The following is a 19334-nucleotide window of genomic DNA, read 5'->3' as shown; positions in this document are numbered from 1 at the left end:
AGCTTCCAAGAGATTCTCTAAGGTGAATCTATGTGCCATCACTCTACTATTCATCATCATCATTTTCCCATTAAAAATAACACTATATTGTGTAGCTTTGTGGAATAAAATGCCATCAATCAACTCTTTGAAATTTTATTGTAGTCTTTTAGAGATTTTGAACCTGGTACATTTACATAAAAGCTACTGATATTTTGTAAAAAAGGGGCTTCCATGTTTTCCCCTTTTCCTCAGACAAGAAAAAATCTTATTTTCAATATTTATACAAGGGCGTGAGTGCATAACTCTGCTTAAATTCTCCCTGTATGAAATGAAAAAACTCTCTATAAAGGCATCACAGTCTTTCCTGAAGTCTCAGGGCAGAGCATATAGATCCAAATCTTCCCAAAATCCATAAGGAACTTGAGAAGACACAGAATTTAGTCTAGAGATGGAAAATGAGTTGCCTGTTTTGGGATACTGAGTTCACCTGGTTTCAAATAAAACAAAATAGATCTCAAACCCTTCTGAAACTGGAGATATAAGAAAACATTTCAAGCACTGTTTTGTTCACTTGTTTTGTGAGCAATGAGCTAGCCCCTCCTTTCAGTGTATTTAGTTACACTGGCTCACAGTTAGTTACCTGGCCCATATATCACAGTGCTCAAGATTTAAATAACTCATGGATTATTATCCATGAGCAGGAGAATGGAGGGAGGCATGGTGCTTGTCATGCATCCTCCATGTCTGCTTTTAATCAACAACCTCCAAGCAGCTGCTTGCTGCTTCCTGAGCATGAGATGCACACCCAGAGCACTGAGTTGCTTAGTGGCTAACTGACCCAGATGTTAACCTTCAAAAGGTTTGATGGAGTGCATACAGATCCCAAATCTTCCAAAAATCCAATGTTAACATAACCAATCACAGAATTTAGTCCAGGGCTGGGCATGAGTGGCCAGAATTTAATTATCTTCCCAAAGTCTTTGTAAGACAAAGTTCCAGGTAGGGTACCAGATGCAGTAAAACTGTTCTGTTAGTTTAAATGTTCTTGTGTTCTTTATCATGCAGGTAGTATGGAAGAAACAAAAACAAGATGAACAATGATACTTCCATGTTCATGTTTCTGCTTCTGGAATTCTCAGATGTCCAAGAACTACAAACCTTGTACTTTTTCCTATTCCTTGCATTTTATTTAATGACAATTACAGGGAATCTTCTCATTATCATTACAATTGCCCTTGATCATCACCTACACACTCCCATGTACTTTTTCCTATTGATGTTGGCCCTGCTTGACGTTGGAACCATTTCAGTCATAGTACCCAAAGCCATGGCTATGATCCTCATGAACGGCAGATCAATTTCCTATTCTGGATGTGTAGCTCAAGTTTTCTTGTACACATTCTTTGCAACTTCAAACCTGATGCTCTTAACTATAATGGCCCATGATCGCCATGTTGCTATCTGCAAACCACTCCTATATGGAAGAATTATGCACAAAGAAGCCTGTCTTCAGATGGTTGCCACTGCATGTCTTATTAGTTTTCTCTGTGCCACCTTACACACTGGCGGCACCTTTGCCATGACCTTCTGCTCCAACATCATCCATCAGTTCTTCTGTGAAATCCCACGGTTAATTACACTCTCCTGCTCTGATATCTACCTAGTTGAAGTTGGGTTCCTTGTCCTAGGTTCTACTGTAGCACTAGGATGTTTTACCTTCATTGTTATAACATACATGCAGATCTTTGCTGCAGTGCTCAGAATCCGTTCTGTACATAGTCAGAAGAAAGCCCTCTCCACTTGTCTGCCCCACCTCACTGTTGTCTCTTTGCTCATACTGACAGCAGTCTTTGCCTATGTGAGGCCTCCCACTGGAACCTCTTCCGATCTGGATATAACTTTTGCTATAATATATGCCATAACACCTCCTTTATTGAATCCTTTTATCTATAGCCTGAGAAACAAAGAGATCAAATCTGCTTTATGGAAAATGTTGTGTTTGGGGATTTCACTTTCAAACCATGTTTAGAGCTGTTCTTCAAGAATACAAATGTATTATATTTTGCCTGCAAATGTTTGTCCCTGAAATTTTAAAACTTGTTCATGAAACTTGGCAGACTAGTTCTTTATATGCAGAAATGTATAAATTTGTTATGTTTTTAAACCACCTACTAACCCAAACTGTATATAATACATTAAAGCATAAACTACAAAACTAAAATTATTAATCAAAACATCAATCAATAACATGGCATGTTCACTCTCTTCAAGCTATTTCTATGTGGAAAAAAATGGGGGTTGGAGTGGGATTTAAAGATTTTTCTCTAGGATGAATTTTTTCAACACTTCATTCAAATTAGAACTCATGATGTACAATCACTGGAGCATGATTGCTTTGTTTGTTTTTTATGGTGGCAGTTAAGTGGAATCAACTGCAACTGAACTGGAAGTCTGGACAGCAGCTTGATTCTCCCAGAGTAGCCCATATCATGTTGTCATCATGTTGATGTTGCCAATTGCAGCACCCCTAAACACCCCAATAGTAGTTGGCCAGAGGAAGTCTCCAAAAATAGTTGGCCAGGGGAAGGCCACATAGGAAAAAGCCACAACCATATTGAATTTCCTGTCCTAGAAGGGAGCAGGGATGAGAACAAAATGAACTTCATGTAACCCACAGCTAACCAGCTACCATGACCTCGAATACAGCAATCAAAGGGACAGTGGAAACTGGTTATAGCTGCCATGAAAGTTGCAAATATGCAGGGAGTAAGAACATGGCATGCCTGTGTGAATCTTGAGCAGATAAAAAATAGACATAGGTAATGTCCAGTTCTAGATAGAAGAAAGGACTTTTTGACGCTAACAACAATGGGGGTGTGCATACACTGATGTACTGATGTGTATTAGGTGATGTAATCACTTATGTAGGGTATAAAATGCATGTACCAGAGTGCAACTTTCGAGACACTGCTTTGGGCTGCATACTCCCTTTCATCTCTCTTTATTCTATAGTGCACTAGAATAAAGCTGGTTTGGCTCTAAGTCTCATCGCATGCTCCCTTTGACTTGGGATCTGGGGTCTACCCAGGCTCACCCTAAGCTGTTGACTGGCTGAATAACACTGGGAAATTCTTTTTCTGTATGTGTTGGGAGGATGTTCTCCACATATGATCCACTTTTTAATATTTGTTTTTGTTTTTGTTTTACCCAAAAGGAAGAAAAGAAAGACTTTCTGCATGTTCTGAGCAGCAAAGCAGTTTGAAAGGTATGATTCAAGCAGTAAGAACATAGGAAAAAAGGGTAAGTTATTTTTTTGCAAGAAGCTTTTCATTCAGTTTGAAGCAATCTACAAATGTTCTGCTGTTTTAAATGATATTTTGGGGGCATGGGGAATTACAGAACTGTAAGGGACATGTAGTATGACCCTATGTATCTTTCAACATTTTGCAGCTAAGACAAAGAGCCACCACATCCAAGTGGCACAGTCCCAAAATACAAGTTCCTAAACCATTTGCTTGTCAGGCTGACTGAGGAGGCAGCCATTTGCTCAAACCACACCACAGCAGCTCTCCAGACCCTCTTGGCTTCACCTCTCCTCTTTGATGTCACTGCCAGTTGACCAGCCCTTAAGCATGTGTCCCATGATAAAACAAAAGACATGAGAAAGTGGTTTCTACTTTTCGGCATGATGGTCACTTAACTTGTCATCCAAAGAGACAACGACTCAGTCCATATCATGGCAAAACAACCCTGTGCTGCTTTTCACTGACTTTTCGTGACTTTTCATTGTTGCTTTAGCCTACCAATCAGGTGGCCACATGGTTCCTATGGCAACATGATCTCACAATTCCTGCTCTGTCTTCTCACCACACATACTGGCAGGCCTCTTGAGCAAAGTCTCCTTCCTTATTCAATTGCTTCCTGTGGACCTTACAAACCTCATCCTGATTGTTCCACTGGTGTTTTGGGGCAGGTTCAACCACTCTATCCTCTTGAGTATACTTGCATCTTTGCAACACCCCTTAGACACCCCAGCACCCAAAGGACCCAAGAGGAGACAGTAAATACATGGGCAGTGGTGTCAATGGCCATGACATCTGTCATCACCCATAGAGGAGCCATGCTGATAGCGCTGTTCCCAAGGCTGCCCCCAACATTAAAAAATTTCTGGATCTGACAATGGAATTTATGAAGAAGAAAATATGACAGAATAAATCAACCAAGTTCTCCTAGGTATGTATTTCCATGTACTCAAATGCTGCATACTGTGCTAATTATCTCTTTGATGTTTGATCCCTCACATCAGCTTTCTAAGAAACCCATTTGTAATGGACTCTTGGGAGGCAATCTCCAAGCAGAGGAACAATGTTCAAGTAGTTCTTGCATCCATCTTCAGTTCCAGTTGAAAATGAAATTAGCTGCTCACACAAAATCGAACTTTAAAAGAAGTAGAATTCATGGATACATGCAAACAAAAATTTTTTGACCAAATGAGGGACGCTATTAATAGGAAAGGTAAGAATTTGAAAAGTTGATTTAAGTATGGCGTTGGGACGAGAGAGATGTGATTAACAAACCTCCGTTATCACGCTGGTAACTATGAGGTGGTGGGCCGTGGGGGCTCAATCTAAGCCCTGTAGGGGTGAAGATAGATTGCTTGGCAAAACTCCCAGATGCTGTGGGATGGCAATTCTGCACTTACTGGGAGAAAATCAAGCTTTTCTCAGCTGGATGGTACAGGAGAGATGTTAGGTCTCTGCAAGTCCTTGGCATACTTCTTTTTTGTTTAGTCTACTTTAGCTATTAGCATCTGATTTACTGGGAATCATTTTTATTTCTTTTTTCTGCAATGATATCCATGGAAAAAGCTGCATTTCTTGCTAATTGACATAAAGAAAAAAAAAAAAAGAAAGAAAGCCCTTTCCCCCATGGAGTTGAAAGGTGGCAAATTTCATGAGAAGAGAGAGATAGAGCTCTTAGTAAGTAAGGAAACGATCTTTTTTTCTTCTTTTTAATCTCTCCAAGGGCAAAGAATTAAAATAACAAACTACTGATTAATTGAATTAGAGAAGTATCTTTCTTGTGTGTTGGACCTTTGCCAAGAAATAACGGCCATATTTGCTCTTTTGTTCCTGGGACTCTTGGACCCCTGCCAATTTATGGAAGAAATTGAAGAAATATGGGAAACATTTTCAGCAATACAGACCTCTTTAATAGCCTTGCAACTTTCCCAACAGGCAATAATAATGCAGCAGAAGAATGTTTTAATTAAGCAACTTGACTGTTTCTTGATTGAACAAAAAGCTGGCTTTGATAAGCTAGATTTTTCCATTAATCAAGCTTTGCAGAATATGCAAAATATCCAGCAAGTAGAAGAAAAGTTTGAAACTGGGAAGATAACAAGTAAATTATTATGGGATGGGCTTCTAAATAGACAACAAGCAGATGGATATTTGGAAACATCAGGAATAAATAAGCCTCTATGTGATTTGCTTGTTATGCTGGAAAAACAGAAGATAGCTCGGCTACAGTCCAAGACACATGATCTACTGCAGACACTAGGACATTCTAATATACACAAAGAAGCAACGGGTGGACACGATTTATTACATGACTTAGCACAGGCATTTTTTTTGTACGAGCAGAAAAGTTGGCACAATCTGTGGAGCTAATTAGCATGAGGTTATTGGATTTGCTTGCTATGTTGGAAAAGGAGGAAACAGTTCACGATTTAAGAGAGGCTTTGTTCATGTGGCTACATTTGAAAATTCTATTATAGATATTACGATGTTATAATGTAAAGAAAACAGAAAGGTTTGGTAGAGGTGTAAAAAAAATCAAAGGGAAGATAACTTGTTATTTCAGAAAGGGGTGATGCATAGAGGTTGGTATGCTCATATGTAACGTAGAAAAGCTAAGCTACTGTTCTTGGTGAAGCTTTAGTAATTCACTTTAAAGAAATTTCGGCAAAAAGATATTATAGGTACTAATTATCACCAAATAGATTAATCAATGGTGCTTTTAAAGATGTTAAGTGGATGTTTCTGATTTTATCTGTATTTGAAAATAAGAGAATTCATTATAGGTATTAATAATCACCAAATAGAGTTGTTAAGCCATTTTTAGAGATGATAAATGGATGCTTTTGATGTTATTTATAACTGTAGAGATTTTTCTCTTTCTTTCTTTTTGTTCTTCTTTTCATCTTAAAAAGGGATGATTTAAATAGACTGGTATGTTCGCATGAGATACAGAAAGGCTAATCTAATATGGTTGGTGAAAACTTAAAAATCTAGATTAATGAAACATTGTTAAAGGGATATCCCTGACTATATCTGTAATTGAAAATAGGAGAACTTACTATTTAAAAAAAATATGAATGACTTACATGGGTAAGCCTATATGTGATACTGTATGGAGTTAACTATATTTGATTAAATGGAGTTTAAGTTAGATGAAACATTAGTAAGTGAGTTTAAAGAAAATTGGCTTAAAGTTATTACCAAGCAGAGTAGTTAGGATGCCCTTTGAGATGTCAATTAGATCTTTTTGAATTTACTAGTAATCGTGGTAGTGAGGAAGTTATTTGATAGATTTTGAATTGTTCAGAAATGTTTAGATGAAACCTATCACTGAAGAAGAAAGAAGATGTTGTAATTTCACCCAACTTGGAGCAGCTTCCCTTAAATAATGGTCAAGAGAAACAGGACTTTCTAAGAAAAGATGGGATTGATTTCACCAATAAAGAAGAAGAAAGAAGGAAGATAGTGACTTCTATCAAATTTGGAATTACTTTTTTATTTGGCTGGAGAAACGGGACTTGGTTTTGATCTAAAGATGTTTTCACGTTATTATAAAAGGATTTTAGTATGATGATAGAATGTTAAAAGATACGTTGTAGGGGGCTGACCCAGTAAATCTGATGCGTGTGATGATTGATATGTGTAGTTTTAGTTTAAAATCTTAATTAAAAAAATTCAAAAAAAAAAGAACATAATTTGAAAAGTTAATGGTTCCTGCAGCACTTTTTAAAATACCTGTTCACTCTATGTTAAACTATTTTTCTCAGTGGATGGTCCTTTGCCAGCTATTCAAACTAAGAATCAAGGGATATCTTATTCAAATGATAACATATGGTTACACTAATTTACAAGGAGGGGCAACATAATTTCACTAGCTTTCAGTTACTTCAATGTAGCGTTTTGGATCAACATATTTGCATAAAATATGATACAGTCAGTACTAGATCAAATTGATGTATATGGGTATACTAAGCCTGATATAAAATATATCATCTCTGTTACAATCAGCAATGTTTACTAGAGAATTGACATTTCCTTGTGTATAAAATAAGTCAATACATCTGAAGGCAAACTGAGGAATAGGAACTGATGCCTCAAGATGCACAAACACACAGAGAGAGCCTGTGATGAAAAGATGTGGAGGAAGATGTAGCATTGCCTACAGTTCACCAAGATGCTGCTTGTTTGGTTTCATTTGTTGAAAGTACTGAATGCATTTGAAGGAATACATAGTATAGGGAAGAGACTGTCAGTATTTTACAGTGCTTTAAAGAAAATCCCTTAAGCCTTGTTACTGAGAATCAGTTCAGGATTCATAATGGGAGAGGGCTTAGTAAAATAAATTTCACTAATGTCCAGTTCCTGCTGTAGTGATTTTTTGAAGAGGTAAATGAATTGTTGGACCTTGCTTCTGCATAGTCTTTACCCATTGACTGGTGGATCCAGTCATAATAATTTATTGAGAGTGTCTCATGAACTCACATTTCCTTTTTTATTTGCTGCTTTCCACGTTTGCTTCACTTCATACACTCTGTTGCAAGGCATTGTGGACCTGAATCACCAAATTAAATTAATAATTTGATGTGAAACTTGATGGGGCAATTAAATTAAATCACTCTGATGGATCTGCATTAAATTAATCAAGATAAAAGGCATGCTGAATAAACTAATTGTATCTGCAGTGATGTAAACACCAATGTGGAAAGAGGTCCGTTGAGCTCACTCAAAATTCCTATCTGGTCAATAGACACTGGATCAGACTCCTCAAAGGATTAATGGAGTGAGTTTTTGGCATTTAGAGTTGAGACTCTTATTGTTCCATTGGTCTGTCCTGGTGACAGAATTCTACAGGTGGTTCAGAGGTGGCTGTCTTCCACTCACAACCTTCCTCTACTTCCCACTTCTTTTCTTAGGGCAAAAAACCCCTTAAATGGGAAAGGATAGACCAGCTGAACAGTATCTTTTGACTCAAACTGGGAAACCACCCATCCAGAAGCACATTGTCTTTATGAGGAGTATTCTCACAAAATTTCAGTCTCCAGGGTACTGACCTGAAGACATCCCTAAGGATTGCAAAACAAACATAGCCATAACTCTAAACAGACATGAGAGCCCAACACATGCTAAGCATTTTCATTTGAATGCAGGTTAGAAAAAAATGGGGGGAAATGGTGGTGGTTATAATAGATTGAATAGATTATCACAGAAAGGCTAGTATCCTGAACAGGAGTACTCGTACTCCTACTCATAACCTGCTCATATGGTTTAAAGTAGAGTGACTTCTTCTTCTTCCTTATACAGGAGATAATATATCAAAGATAAAGATGTCCAGTTTTACCTTGAAGTCTAATTTTCTGCTGTTGGAATTCTCTGAGATCCGGGAACTGCAAATCTTATACTTCATTGTATTCCTAGTATTGTACATCACCACAATAACTGGGAGTCTGCTCTTCATTGCTGCTGTAGTGCTTGACTGTCACCTGCACACACCCATGTACTTTTTCCTCATGAACTTGGCCATGATGGACCTTGGCTCCATTTCAGTCACTGTACCAAAATCTATGGCAAATTCCCTTATGGAAAGCAGGTTAAGTTCTTGTTTTGGATGTGTTGCCCAAGTCTCTTTTTATTTGTACTTTGAAACATCTGATTTTGTCCTTCTCACAATAATGGCGCACGACCGGTATGTCGCCATCTGCAATCCACTTCGCTATGAAGCCATTACGAACAGAACAGCTTGCATTCAGATGGCATTTAGTGCATGGCTTAGTGGTCTACTCTATGCTGCAGTTCATACTTGTAGCATGTTTTCCATCACTTTCTGCTCTATCATTGTCAATCAATTCTTTTGTGAAATCCCAACATTGTTGAAGCTCACCTGCTCAGACTTGTACCTAGTTGAAGTTGGGCTTCTTGTGCTTAGTTGTTGCATGGCATTAGGCTGTTTCATCTTTATCATTGTAACCTATGTGCAGATCTTTGGGATCCAAAAAGCCCTCTCCACTTGCCTTCCTCGTCTCACTGTTGTTTCTGTCTTTGTGTTCACTGGGGCTTTGCTTATATGAGGCCTCCAACAATCGCTTCATCTGACCAGGACCTGGCTTGTGCTATTATATATACTATAGTTCCATCCATGATGAATCTGGTGGTCTATAGTATGAGGAATAAGAAGCTTAGGGATGCCTTGTGGATGTTTTTAAGGTATTTAAATGCCACTTCCAGAATCGTTCTATGAAGATACTGTAGCTCAACATTGGTATATGCTACATGGTATGGAGTCTTGAGAAGACTGGAGAAATAGCTCCACTACTCTCTTCGGTGCTGCAAAACAGTGCCATTATACAACAGTGCCATGATGGTGGCACCTGGCTGCCACCATATTCACACTCAGTGTGTTTGCAATGATGCTATGACTTTGGAATGTAGCCATGTCACAATGAAGCATTGTTTCAGAGTCACAGTGAGGGAACATAGCAACTCAACCTACTCCTAGTACCATCACATGGCACAGTAAGCCCTCCTCTGCCTCTAGTATCCTTTCTCAATTTCTGCTCCCTCCCACTCAGGAGCATCAATAAAACTTTTGTCCCATTTTCACAGCTGGAGAATGTGGCTGCTAACATGGGTCAGCACTTTTGACTCAGGTGTAGCTAGTAAAGTGATGATTTGGGGGGAAATGCAGCTACATGGGAATATGCTGATTTAACTTTTTTATTGTATCAATTTTAAGCTTTACACTTCTTTGGTTGCCTTTGAGGTACCAGTGGACAATTTTATCAATCAGTCTTTCACCTAATCATATATGGCATCTTTCAAGCTGTTCATTTCAACTGAATTTCTAGTGTATCACATACCAGTCTCTTTCTACTGGTATCTTGGGATACTTCTGGAATCAGTTGCTGCAGAGCTTGGGCAGGTGGCACTCTTACACCCATCTTGCTTGAGTGATCCTGTAGACAGGTGGTTTGCAATCATGTGAATGAAATGCTGGATGGATGGACTATTGGTCTGATCCAGCATGTCTTTTCATGTTCTTATGTTCTTAATATACTGTATATGTGTCTATAGAGGAAGGGAGGGGCATGGTAAACTGTGTGTTCAGTGGACCCTACTGGAATATGGCTGTATGTAAATAGACAGCTTCTGACCAATGACTTGAACTCTTGGAATAATTGATGCACGCATAGAAATGACTGCACAGAGCCCCCTGCTTTCATAGTTTCTACTGAATTTGCAAGGATTGGGAAGAGGGATGGTGACGCAGTTCCACTTCTCCCTCTATGCACTGGCCTTAAGAGACAAAAAACAATTTTCAAGTTGCTGGTCTAATAGTTATTTAACAACAAAATATGTGCTACTGTAATAGAGGGATCCTGTTTGTATTAAATGGTTAGCCAGTATTAGTAGATTAAACATCTCTCTTCTTTCTCCCACAGGTAGTACAAAAGTAATGAAGACAAAATGAACAACCAGAATTCCACATCTATATTCCTGTTGCTTGAATTCTCAAATGTCTGAGAACTACAGGTTTTATAATTGTTGGTTAAACTTTCATTAAACCTGACAGCAAATATAGGGAATCTTCTCATTTTCATTTCAGGTTTCCTACACATGCTCACATACTTCTACCTAATAAATCATGACTTGACTGAAAATAACAGTTTAGGAATTTTTAAAAAGGTATTTTGATATTTTCCTCACACCCTCTTGGATATCCTTATTCCGGAAGCTGTAAATGATGGGATTCAGTAGTGGAGGCAGAACTGTGTACAAAACTGCAGAGAGCAAGTCCACAGTTTTAGAGGAAAGTGACTTAGGCCTCATGTATGAAAACACAGCTGTGCTGATAAAAAGAGAAAAGACAGCCAAATGAGGAATGCAGGTAGACAGAGCTTTGTATCTGCTTTGAACAAATGGAACCTTCAGCACAGCAGAGAAAATGTTGGTGTAAGAAACAAAGATGAATCCAGTACAAAATAAATCCACAATGATCACAGTGATAAAAACCACAATCTGACTAAGTTTTGTATCTGTGCAAGAAATCTTTTGCAGCTGAGGGATATCACAGAAATACTGACCAATCATGTTGGACTCACAGAAAGTTAAACTGAAAGTGATACCTGCATGCAATGATGCATGCAGCAAGTTGCTCAGCCAGGATGCTGCTGCCATTTGGATGCACACCTCTATGTTCATGATTAGGAAATATTGCAGAGGGTGGCAGATGGCCACATATCGGTCATAAGCCATGATAGTGAGCAAGGCAAGCTCCGAACCTGCACAAACCACAACTGAGAAAACCTGGGCAACACATCCAGTAAAAGAAATCTGTTTGTTGTTTGTCAAATAAGTGGATATGGATTTAGGTACAGTTGTTGATATGTAGCAAATGTCTGCCACAGATAAGTTGACCAAAAAGAAATACATAGGGGTGTGAAGGTGATGATTGAAGCTCACAACAATTATTATGAGGAAATTTCCTATTAGGGCTATTAAGTAAATGAAGAGAAATATCACAAAATGCAAAAATTGTGTGTCATGGTCATTGGAGAATCCCATCAGAAGGAAATCTGTCACACTGGATCGGTTGGCCAAATATTTCATTTCTTGAAATCAACCTGTAGAAAAAAGACAATGATGGTTAAATCATAGACTAAAAATGCATTGTGGAAATCTTATAGATGTCAACTTAATGTCAGAACAGAAATAGGTATTTAGTAAAGTCTGTGACCCATTTCAGGTAATGCCATGTCTATGGTTTTCCCACTAAAAGAAGAGAAGGAATTGAAGTGATAAGAAAGACCGGAAATGGGGAAGGCAGCACTTTTCCCAAGCAATGGCAGAAAAAATTATTATTATTATTATTATTATTATTATTATTATTATTATTATTACTACTATTATTACTATTATTACTATTATTACATTTCTATGCCGCCCCTTGCCGAAGCCTTGGGGCGGCTTACAACACAGTAAAATACATTGAAATACAATAGAACATAATAAATTACCACTAAATACAAAAATACACAGAGATACAAACATAATAATATAAAATTAAAATTAATAGTATAAAATAAGTAAATAAAGAATATAGGAGGAGAAAAGAGAAGGAAGAAGAAGTTGCCCTGGCCAGATCATATATTTTAACAATTAAAATGATGTTTAAATAAAAAGGTCTTTGCCTGGCGCCGAAAAACCAGTAACGACGGTGCCAGGCGGACCTCTTTGGGGAAAAATGCAACTGATAAGAAGGGACGGGAATCAAAATCTGGAAGGAGATAGTCAAGGCTATTAGAGGGCAAAGTGCTTTTTGTCATGAGACCAAAAAGAAAGACAAAATGGGGGCGGGCACCGAAAAATGTTAAGACTAAACATCTGAAGCAGCAGGGAGGAGACAATCAGACAGAGGGACAAATGGGTTCTCTTAACAGATAAAGCATCTAGTATTGGAAGAACCAAGGATGTACACTTTACATTCAAGCTATTGGAAGCTAGGTTTTCCCATTTGCACATTTAAAGCCACAGACTGTTCCTTTGCAAAAGTTATTTATCGTCTGAAGTGCATCCAGTAGTGCAATAATTACAGAATCAGTCTCTGAGCATGCACAGCATGGTTTGTCAAACCCAATCTGGCAGCTACTTCCAAGAACCTTCTTTTTGAGTACCCCTTGGTCCCATTCCTCTGGAAGGGCCCTTTCAGAGATGGACAAGCATCTTCTCTGTCCAGTGCCTATTTTCTATCTAGTTGGCTAGCCCTTCTCTCCTGATGATGTGTCATGGGATCAAGAGTAGTATCAGGCCTGGTTGGGTTCTGGAGCTCCTGTCCCACACCCCCTCCCAGTTGTAGATCCTAACTATTTTCAGAGCCTTGAGATAAGTTTCTCCCCTTCTCCCATCTCCCACATCAATATTCAGAGGTGCCAGTTCCCAAGTCCCCTCTTCCTCCTCATCTGTCCAGTCTAGGTCTGACTGTTCCTAGAACACATACCAAAAACTCCCTTCCCTTTCAGTCCCAGTAGAGAGTCTACTTGCATACAGCCACGCACAAGTGGGGTTCGTTGTCATTCATTCCATCCAGTATACATTTCATCTCCTCCTCCAACATACATGTATGGTATCTAATGACCTAACATATTGAACTGAAAAGATGCACTGTTGCAATTCAGTAGATTTTCTGTCCCCTGCTTTGATTGAAAGCATAATGAGCATACAAAGAGCGGGGGGGGGGGGAGTCATAGAAGACAGAAATAATGGGAAAAACAAAAAGGGAAATTGAGAGGAGACAGTTGAGAGAAAGTACATTAATCAGAGGCACACAAATTCAGGGCAAAGTACTCACTGGCATCTGAAGAAAGAAAAGATATAGGTCTGAAGTAAGAAGACATGAAGGGATAAAATGTTTTCTTTACATTGTGCTCCCTCTCTGCAATTCCTATTGCATAGAGTCATATATTCTCTTAAAATCCATTTTTGAGAACAGTCCAAGATATCAGGAATTGCATTTTTTTAAAAAAATTCTCTATAGATAGAAGAAATAGTCCTATGCACACTTGCTTTGGAGCAAGTCTATAGAAATCACTTGTGAGAGATGGTTGGAGGTAAAAAGTTCTCTTTGCTCATTCCAGTATCAATCAACGAGGTCTGAGCCTCTTGATGAATGTGCAGACTAAACAGAATTTAGCTATATACACAATTGAACATGTTACAAAGCAGGCATTGCCCTGCTTGTTTTGTTTTTTTTACAGCACAGTTAGAAATAATTTGCCTCTAAGTTTGTAAAGTGTCTAAAGAAAACATTGCAAAATGAGCACTCTCTGGTGCCTGAATTGGACACCTTGTTCCCCCACATCATTCACAGAATGTTGGCATTTAAAAGATTGTGTGTGCAGTATGTGTGTTGTGCTGAAGAGCTGATCAATGGAGGCATTTCCTAAGCAAAAATGATTTGGGTCTACAGGATTCCATGCACTGGATATTGGCACTCAGTGCATTGGGTGCTGAGAAACACATGGCCAAGGAACATTTAAGCATAGTGTGAGCTAACAAGGAACTCTGCATGTACAAAAACTTGCTGTCTTCTCAGCATCCCATTTGAAGTGGATGTGGGAAAAGTAGAGATGAAATGCTGGCTTTTAGGGAGGGAAAGGCTAGCATTTCCATACAGTGTGTGACTGCAAGGCAGGGCATTTAGTGGATGTCCTAATTCAGTAAACGCTGGGTTTTGCATTTCTTTCTGAGCAAATTTAAAGCCTCCAAGCTAGCAGCAGCATCACTAAGAAAACTGTGCTGGCTCCATCTTTTAGACATTTCTCATGCCCAAGTTGCTCCATGCAGTGAAGTGCTTACTTACATTCTGGTAACTGCCCAAAGCCCCATCATACAACTGGATGGATGGGTGGATGGATGGATGGATGGATGGATGGATGGATGGAGCTTGCCACCACATAGCATATGAAAAGGTGCCAACAGAGCCTTGATAATAATCAAAGCAATGATGCTCAGCTCCAGATACAACCTCTTCTCTATCATTCATCATCATCATCATCTCACCCCTATAAAGATCAACTTCACTAGCAGTTAGACATGAGGAATATTTTTATTCAGCTGTACTACACACATAATATATACATTTGAAAAATCATTTTAGAGCACTGTGTATCTTACAATCTTCTCTGTGACTTCATTCATCAACTTTCTTGTACCTTTTTTGAAAGGGACCGGTTGCTCTGGCAATAGGTAGCTGTCATGGGCTGACACAATTTATACATGATGTCTTCCTGGTGACACATTCTCAAGAGGTCAACATAACAAAGCAGCAAAGGTGTACAGAAACTCATTAACTCCTTGTGCTATCACATTTAGCATCGCATGGTTGGAGTGTTGCTGGTTTAGAATAATAGAGCAGTCGTGTTATAACAAAACTTAACATGCTGCATGATAGCACAGATCAACACGTTCTTCCTTTTCAAAACTAAGCAGAGAATGATTCTGTGGCTTGGCCTTCTGTATGGAATAGACATTGTATAGAGACAGTGGAGCACTTTGAAGAAAATTACTGTTATTATTTTAAGGTCAGGATGTTGCATGTTCCTTTGTTGAGACTCATTTTTTACAATAACTGCTCTGGATGCTTTGATCATATTATAAAACATGGCTATCAAATAAAATCCTGCCAGTTTATCATGAAGGTGGAAAATGAGTAAATCATTTTCCTTTTAATGGCAACTGCACTGCATTCTTTTCTTAATTTAGCAGGATCTTTCTATAGCTTTTCTTTAATATATAGCTGTTGGAAAAAGATAGGGTTTCCTCTTGGAAAAATGATGATCTCCACAAAATAGCAGAAAATTGATTGAAGAGAATTTTGAGCTGAGTTGATGAAAGTGCAGATGAGATGATCACTCTAAGATCAGGACAGATGCACAACCATTTGACACTCAGGGACATTCTGGGTGCTTTCTGTGGATACTCTGTCACACACTATAATATTTTATTTATTTATTTTAAAAAAAATATGCCTCCACCATCGCAACTAAGCCTCAGGGCGGCTCACAACAGAATAGGGAGATCAAACCTTCTCTTTTCTTCTATGATTCTCTGACCCCCATGCTGCCCCCCTAGGATCATCACCAAAATTTCAAAGTAGGATAGCAGTGGGGTTGGAATATATTTTCATTTCTCCCATTCCACAGTGGTGCCTGGTAAGATTTCTGCCCCTTTGCTTCTAATGGCAGTATGGGATCTCTCTCTCTCTCTCTCTCTCTCTCTCTCTCTCTCTCTCTCTCTCTCGGTCTCCTGTCCCCAACATTTCAGATGTGGATCTGAAAATCTATATGGGATCCCAACAGCTTTGCAAAATGCACAGTGACCAGCTGGAACCTGCTAAAACCCCACATTGTAAACCATTGCTCAAAGGAAAGTGTACCCTTTTCTAAGGATAAGAAAACACTCCCCAGTGTCTGATTGGTAAATATCTTTGAAGAAAGGGAAGGCCCTGAGCTTCAATATAACAGATTGTACAACGAGAAATGTGCTAATGTGATCTTAATGGCTTTCCTAAATTGCTACAGTTGCAATAAAGCCTTTTTCTGAATGTATGCATTAAAGACAATTAAACCGGGTCAACATATTTATTGTGAGATCAGTTTAAATGACTCAGGTCCAGATTTCTTAGATATATTGGGATGGTTCTTAAATATAAGAAAAGTTCCTCAAATGCAGGAGTTTTGACAGAGCAGTCTTGAACTCCTTGTTCCTCATGCTGTAAATCATTGGATTCAGCAAGGGTGGAATCATGGTGTAGATTACAGCAAAGGTCAAGTCCACATGTGATGTGGTAGTGCAGATGGTGCTTATATAGGAAAACCAACCACTGAACACAAATATAGAGAAAACAATGAGATGGGGAAGGCAAGTTGAGAAGGCTTTTTGCCTTCCCTGCCCAGAGGGCATCCTTAACACTGTGGTGAAAATCTGCACATAAGACACAATAATGAATATAAAGCAGCCTAATGCAATGACACCACTCATTAGAACAACCCCAATTTCAATGAGATTTACCTCCCAGCAGGAGAGTTTAAGTAACTGAGGGATTTCACAGAAAAATTGGTTGACAGCACTGGAACAGAAAGGTGTGGCAAAGGTTCCACTAGTGTGTAATATTCCAAAGACAAGCCCACTAATCCATACACTAGCAATCATCTCCATGCAGGCTCGCCTGTTCATCAGAATCTCATAGTGTAACGGCTTGCAAATGGCAATATAGCGATCATAGGCCATGACAGTGAGAAGGAAGAAATCAGATGATAAAAAGAAAAATAACAGGAGAACTTGGGCAACACATCCAGAATAAGAAATGTATCTGGTGTTCATGAGGGAATTGGACATGGATTTGGGGAGTATGACTGTCACTTGGCCAAGATCTTGCATGGCCAAGTTCATCAGAAAGAAGTACATAGGGGAGTTTAGATGGTGGTCGAAGGCTACTGCAGCGATGATGAGAAGATTTCCTGATACAGCCACCAAATACAAAACCAGGAACATTAGAAAATGCAGAATCTGAAGTTTGTGAACATCTGAGAATGACAGGAGCAGAAACTCAGAAAAGGAGGCATTGTTGGACATCTTGTAGTCAATAGTCGGTTCTATAGCATCTGTAGGAGGAAACACAAAGAAAACTGTGTGCCAGGGGGACATTTTGGCTTGTTTATTAAAAGTTAGCCTGCCTTTGCAAGTTTGTTCACTGACCTAAAGTTAAGTTTCTGTTCTTCATTTTTAGAATGCGTTTAAGGATGCACAGAGATCTGCTTTAAGTAATTTTTGAAAATCCACACAAACCCCTCTCCATGCTACTTAGAGCAAGGGCCTCTTTCTCTTTTTTCTCATCCACATATGTGCAAAAGAATGGCATGCTATACCAACACATGAATTGACTCAAAGGTCAGCATGTGGCTTATGGACCTTTTCAATGTGATGCTAGAACATATGGACTTGGGTTCAATTCAGATATTTTACTTGGACATTCAGATTAACTTCTTGGCAGTAAGAAATTATGGAACAAAAATAAAAATTCAAATGGGTCCAATTTAGAGCAGAGACCCAAGAAAGCCAGGGTTATTTTTGTTCAGATTTGGTGGTAATGTTCTAAAGCAAAGAATATTGTTTGAAGATGGTCCATGATATTACATATTTTACTGGCTTGGGATACAACTAACTCCCAAAATAATGCTGTCTTCATCATCCATAGTTCAGCCTTCAAAACTTTTGAAGTGTTTAAATGATAACTTAATTCTCATATATAACTTAATTTGGAACTATCAGTAACAAGATACAATTAAATTCCAAAACACTGAGTTAGGATGGCCAGTTCTTCCAAGAGTAGTTTGTTAAATTTTCATAGCAAAAAATCATTTGATTCATTAGTGTAGCAATTTGCAGTTATTATTTTTTTAATGGAGAATAAGTAATGGGGTTTTGTTTTCTACGTATATTTCCCAACTGTACAAATTTTTGCACACATTATTCAAAATGTGTACATAGGATAAAATGTGGCACATAGATTCCCAAATGCAAATTCACAAATTGTTGTATGCATTTTCAAAACTGATGTAACTTAAAGGCAATATTCCAAGAAAGTGCAAATTTCTGGTGCTCTGTTCAGGTCTTTGGATTTGGGGTTGGAGTTGGAGGTACAAATTAGAAACATAGAAACAGAGTGAGTCAGAAGGGACCTCCCGGGTCATCTAGCCTGACCTCCGGCAACAGCCAGCTCCGCTCACGACATGCTCACCATGTGGACGTCCAGCCTATCCTTGAACACCCGCACCGATGGGGCCTCAACGACCTCTTAAATTGCTTAATTCAGCATCAATATGCAGGTACAGCAAAATTTCACCCCTTCCTAAATGCTTTGGAAGCAAGTGGGTTAGTTAGAAAGAAATATATACCACCAGTTGTATGTTGATGGTATCTTGAATGTAGTTGACCAAGTTGTAGTTGGCCTTTTGCCAATGGGAACTTTTGGCAATGGAAACATTTCCCCAAATTCCATGTCAATATGGCGGGGGGGGGTAACTTTTTAAATTTAGAACATGACTGTAGAGTGGCAAGATAAGCCCCTCTTCACCATGTACCTAGTTTAAATTAAGATATCACTTTCTTCTCCCAGTACACACAACATGTAGGCTAGCTCTAAGGTAACATAAAAACTTTTTGTATGTATGTGCCCACAAACAGTTAAATGTTTCTAATGTTGGAACTTAAGCCCAGGGCCCCAAAACATGAGGGGTGGAATCATGACCGAGAAGTAGCAGTACAGAAGCAAACTCAATTTTATCTCCTTACCCACTGTGGTGCTGTTATTTAACACATTGTAAAACCAAAAATTCCACATGCAGAGAGTATACTCCCCACGCCTTAAAAATAGTTTAAGTAAACAGTTTTGTTGTTGTCATAACATGACAGAAATGTAGGAGTGATTTGAAGCATGGAGTGGCGGGGAGAAAGGAAACGTCACTTGTGTGCTTAATGATTGAATACACCGAACCA

General features: G+C 38.7%; 2 protein-coding genes across 2 annotated transcripts; one reads left to right on the top strand and one right to left on the bottom strand.

Moving 5' to 3' along the window:
• Positions 1 to 1069: 1069 nt before the first annotated feature.
• LOC123020188 (olfactory receptor 14I1-like) lies at positions 1070 to 2011 on the top strand. Its single transcript, XM_044423618.1, has one exon. It carries the CDS (start codon positions 1073 to 1075, stop codon positions 2009 to 2011), a length of 939 nt encoding a protein of 312 aa, XP_044279553.1. The 5' UTR covers positions 1070 to 1072.
• Positions 2012 to 10946: 8935 nt separating this feature from the next.
• Positions 10947 to 17066, bottom strand: LOC123020187 (olfactory receptor 14C36-like). Its single transcript, XM_044423617.1, has 2 exons — positions 16720 to 17066; positions 10947 to 11184 (listed from the first exon to the last, which is right to left on the bottom strand). The coding sequence occupies exons 1-2, from the start codon at positions 17064 to 17066 to the stop codon at positions 10947 to 10949; spliced, it is 585 nt and encodes a 194-aa protein (XP_044279552.1).
• Positions 17067 to 19334: the final 2268 nt, after the last annotated feature.

The sequence above is a fragment of the Varanus komodoensis genome, unplaced genomic scaffold (assembly GCF_004798865.1).
Source record: "Varanus komodoensis strain SLA01 unplaced genomic scaffold, ASM479886v1 scaffold142, whole genome shotgun sequence".
Classification (NCBI taxonomy): domain Eukaryota; kingdom Metazoa; phylum Chordata; class Lepidosauria; order Squamata; family Varanidae; genus Varanus; species Varanus komodoensis.
The sequence above is the reverse complement of the archived record's forward strand: the minus strand, read 5'-3'. Positions and strand labels throughout refer to the sequence as shown.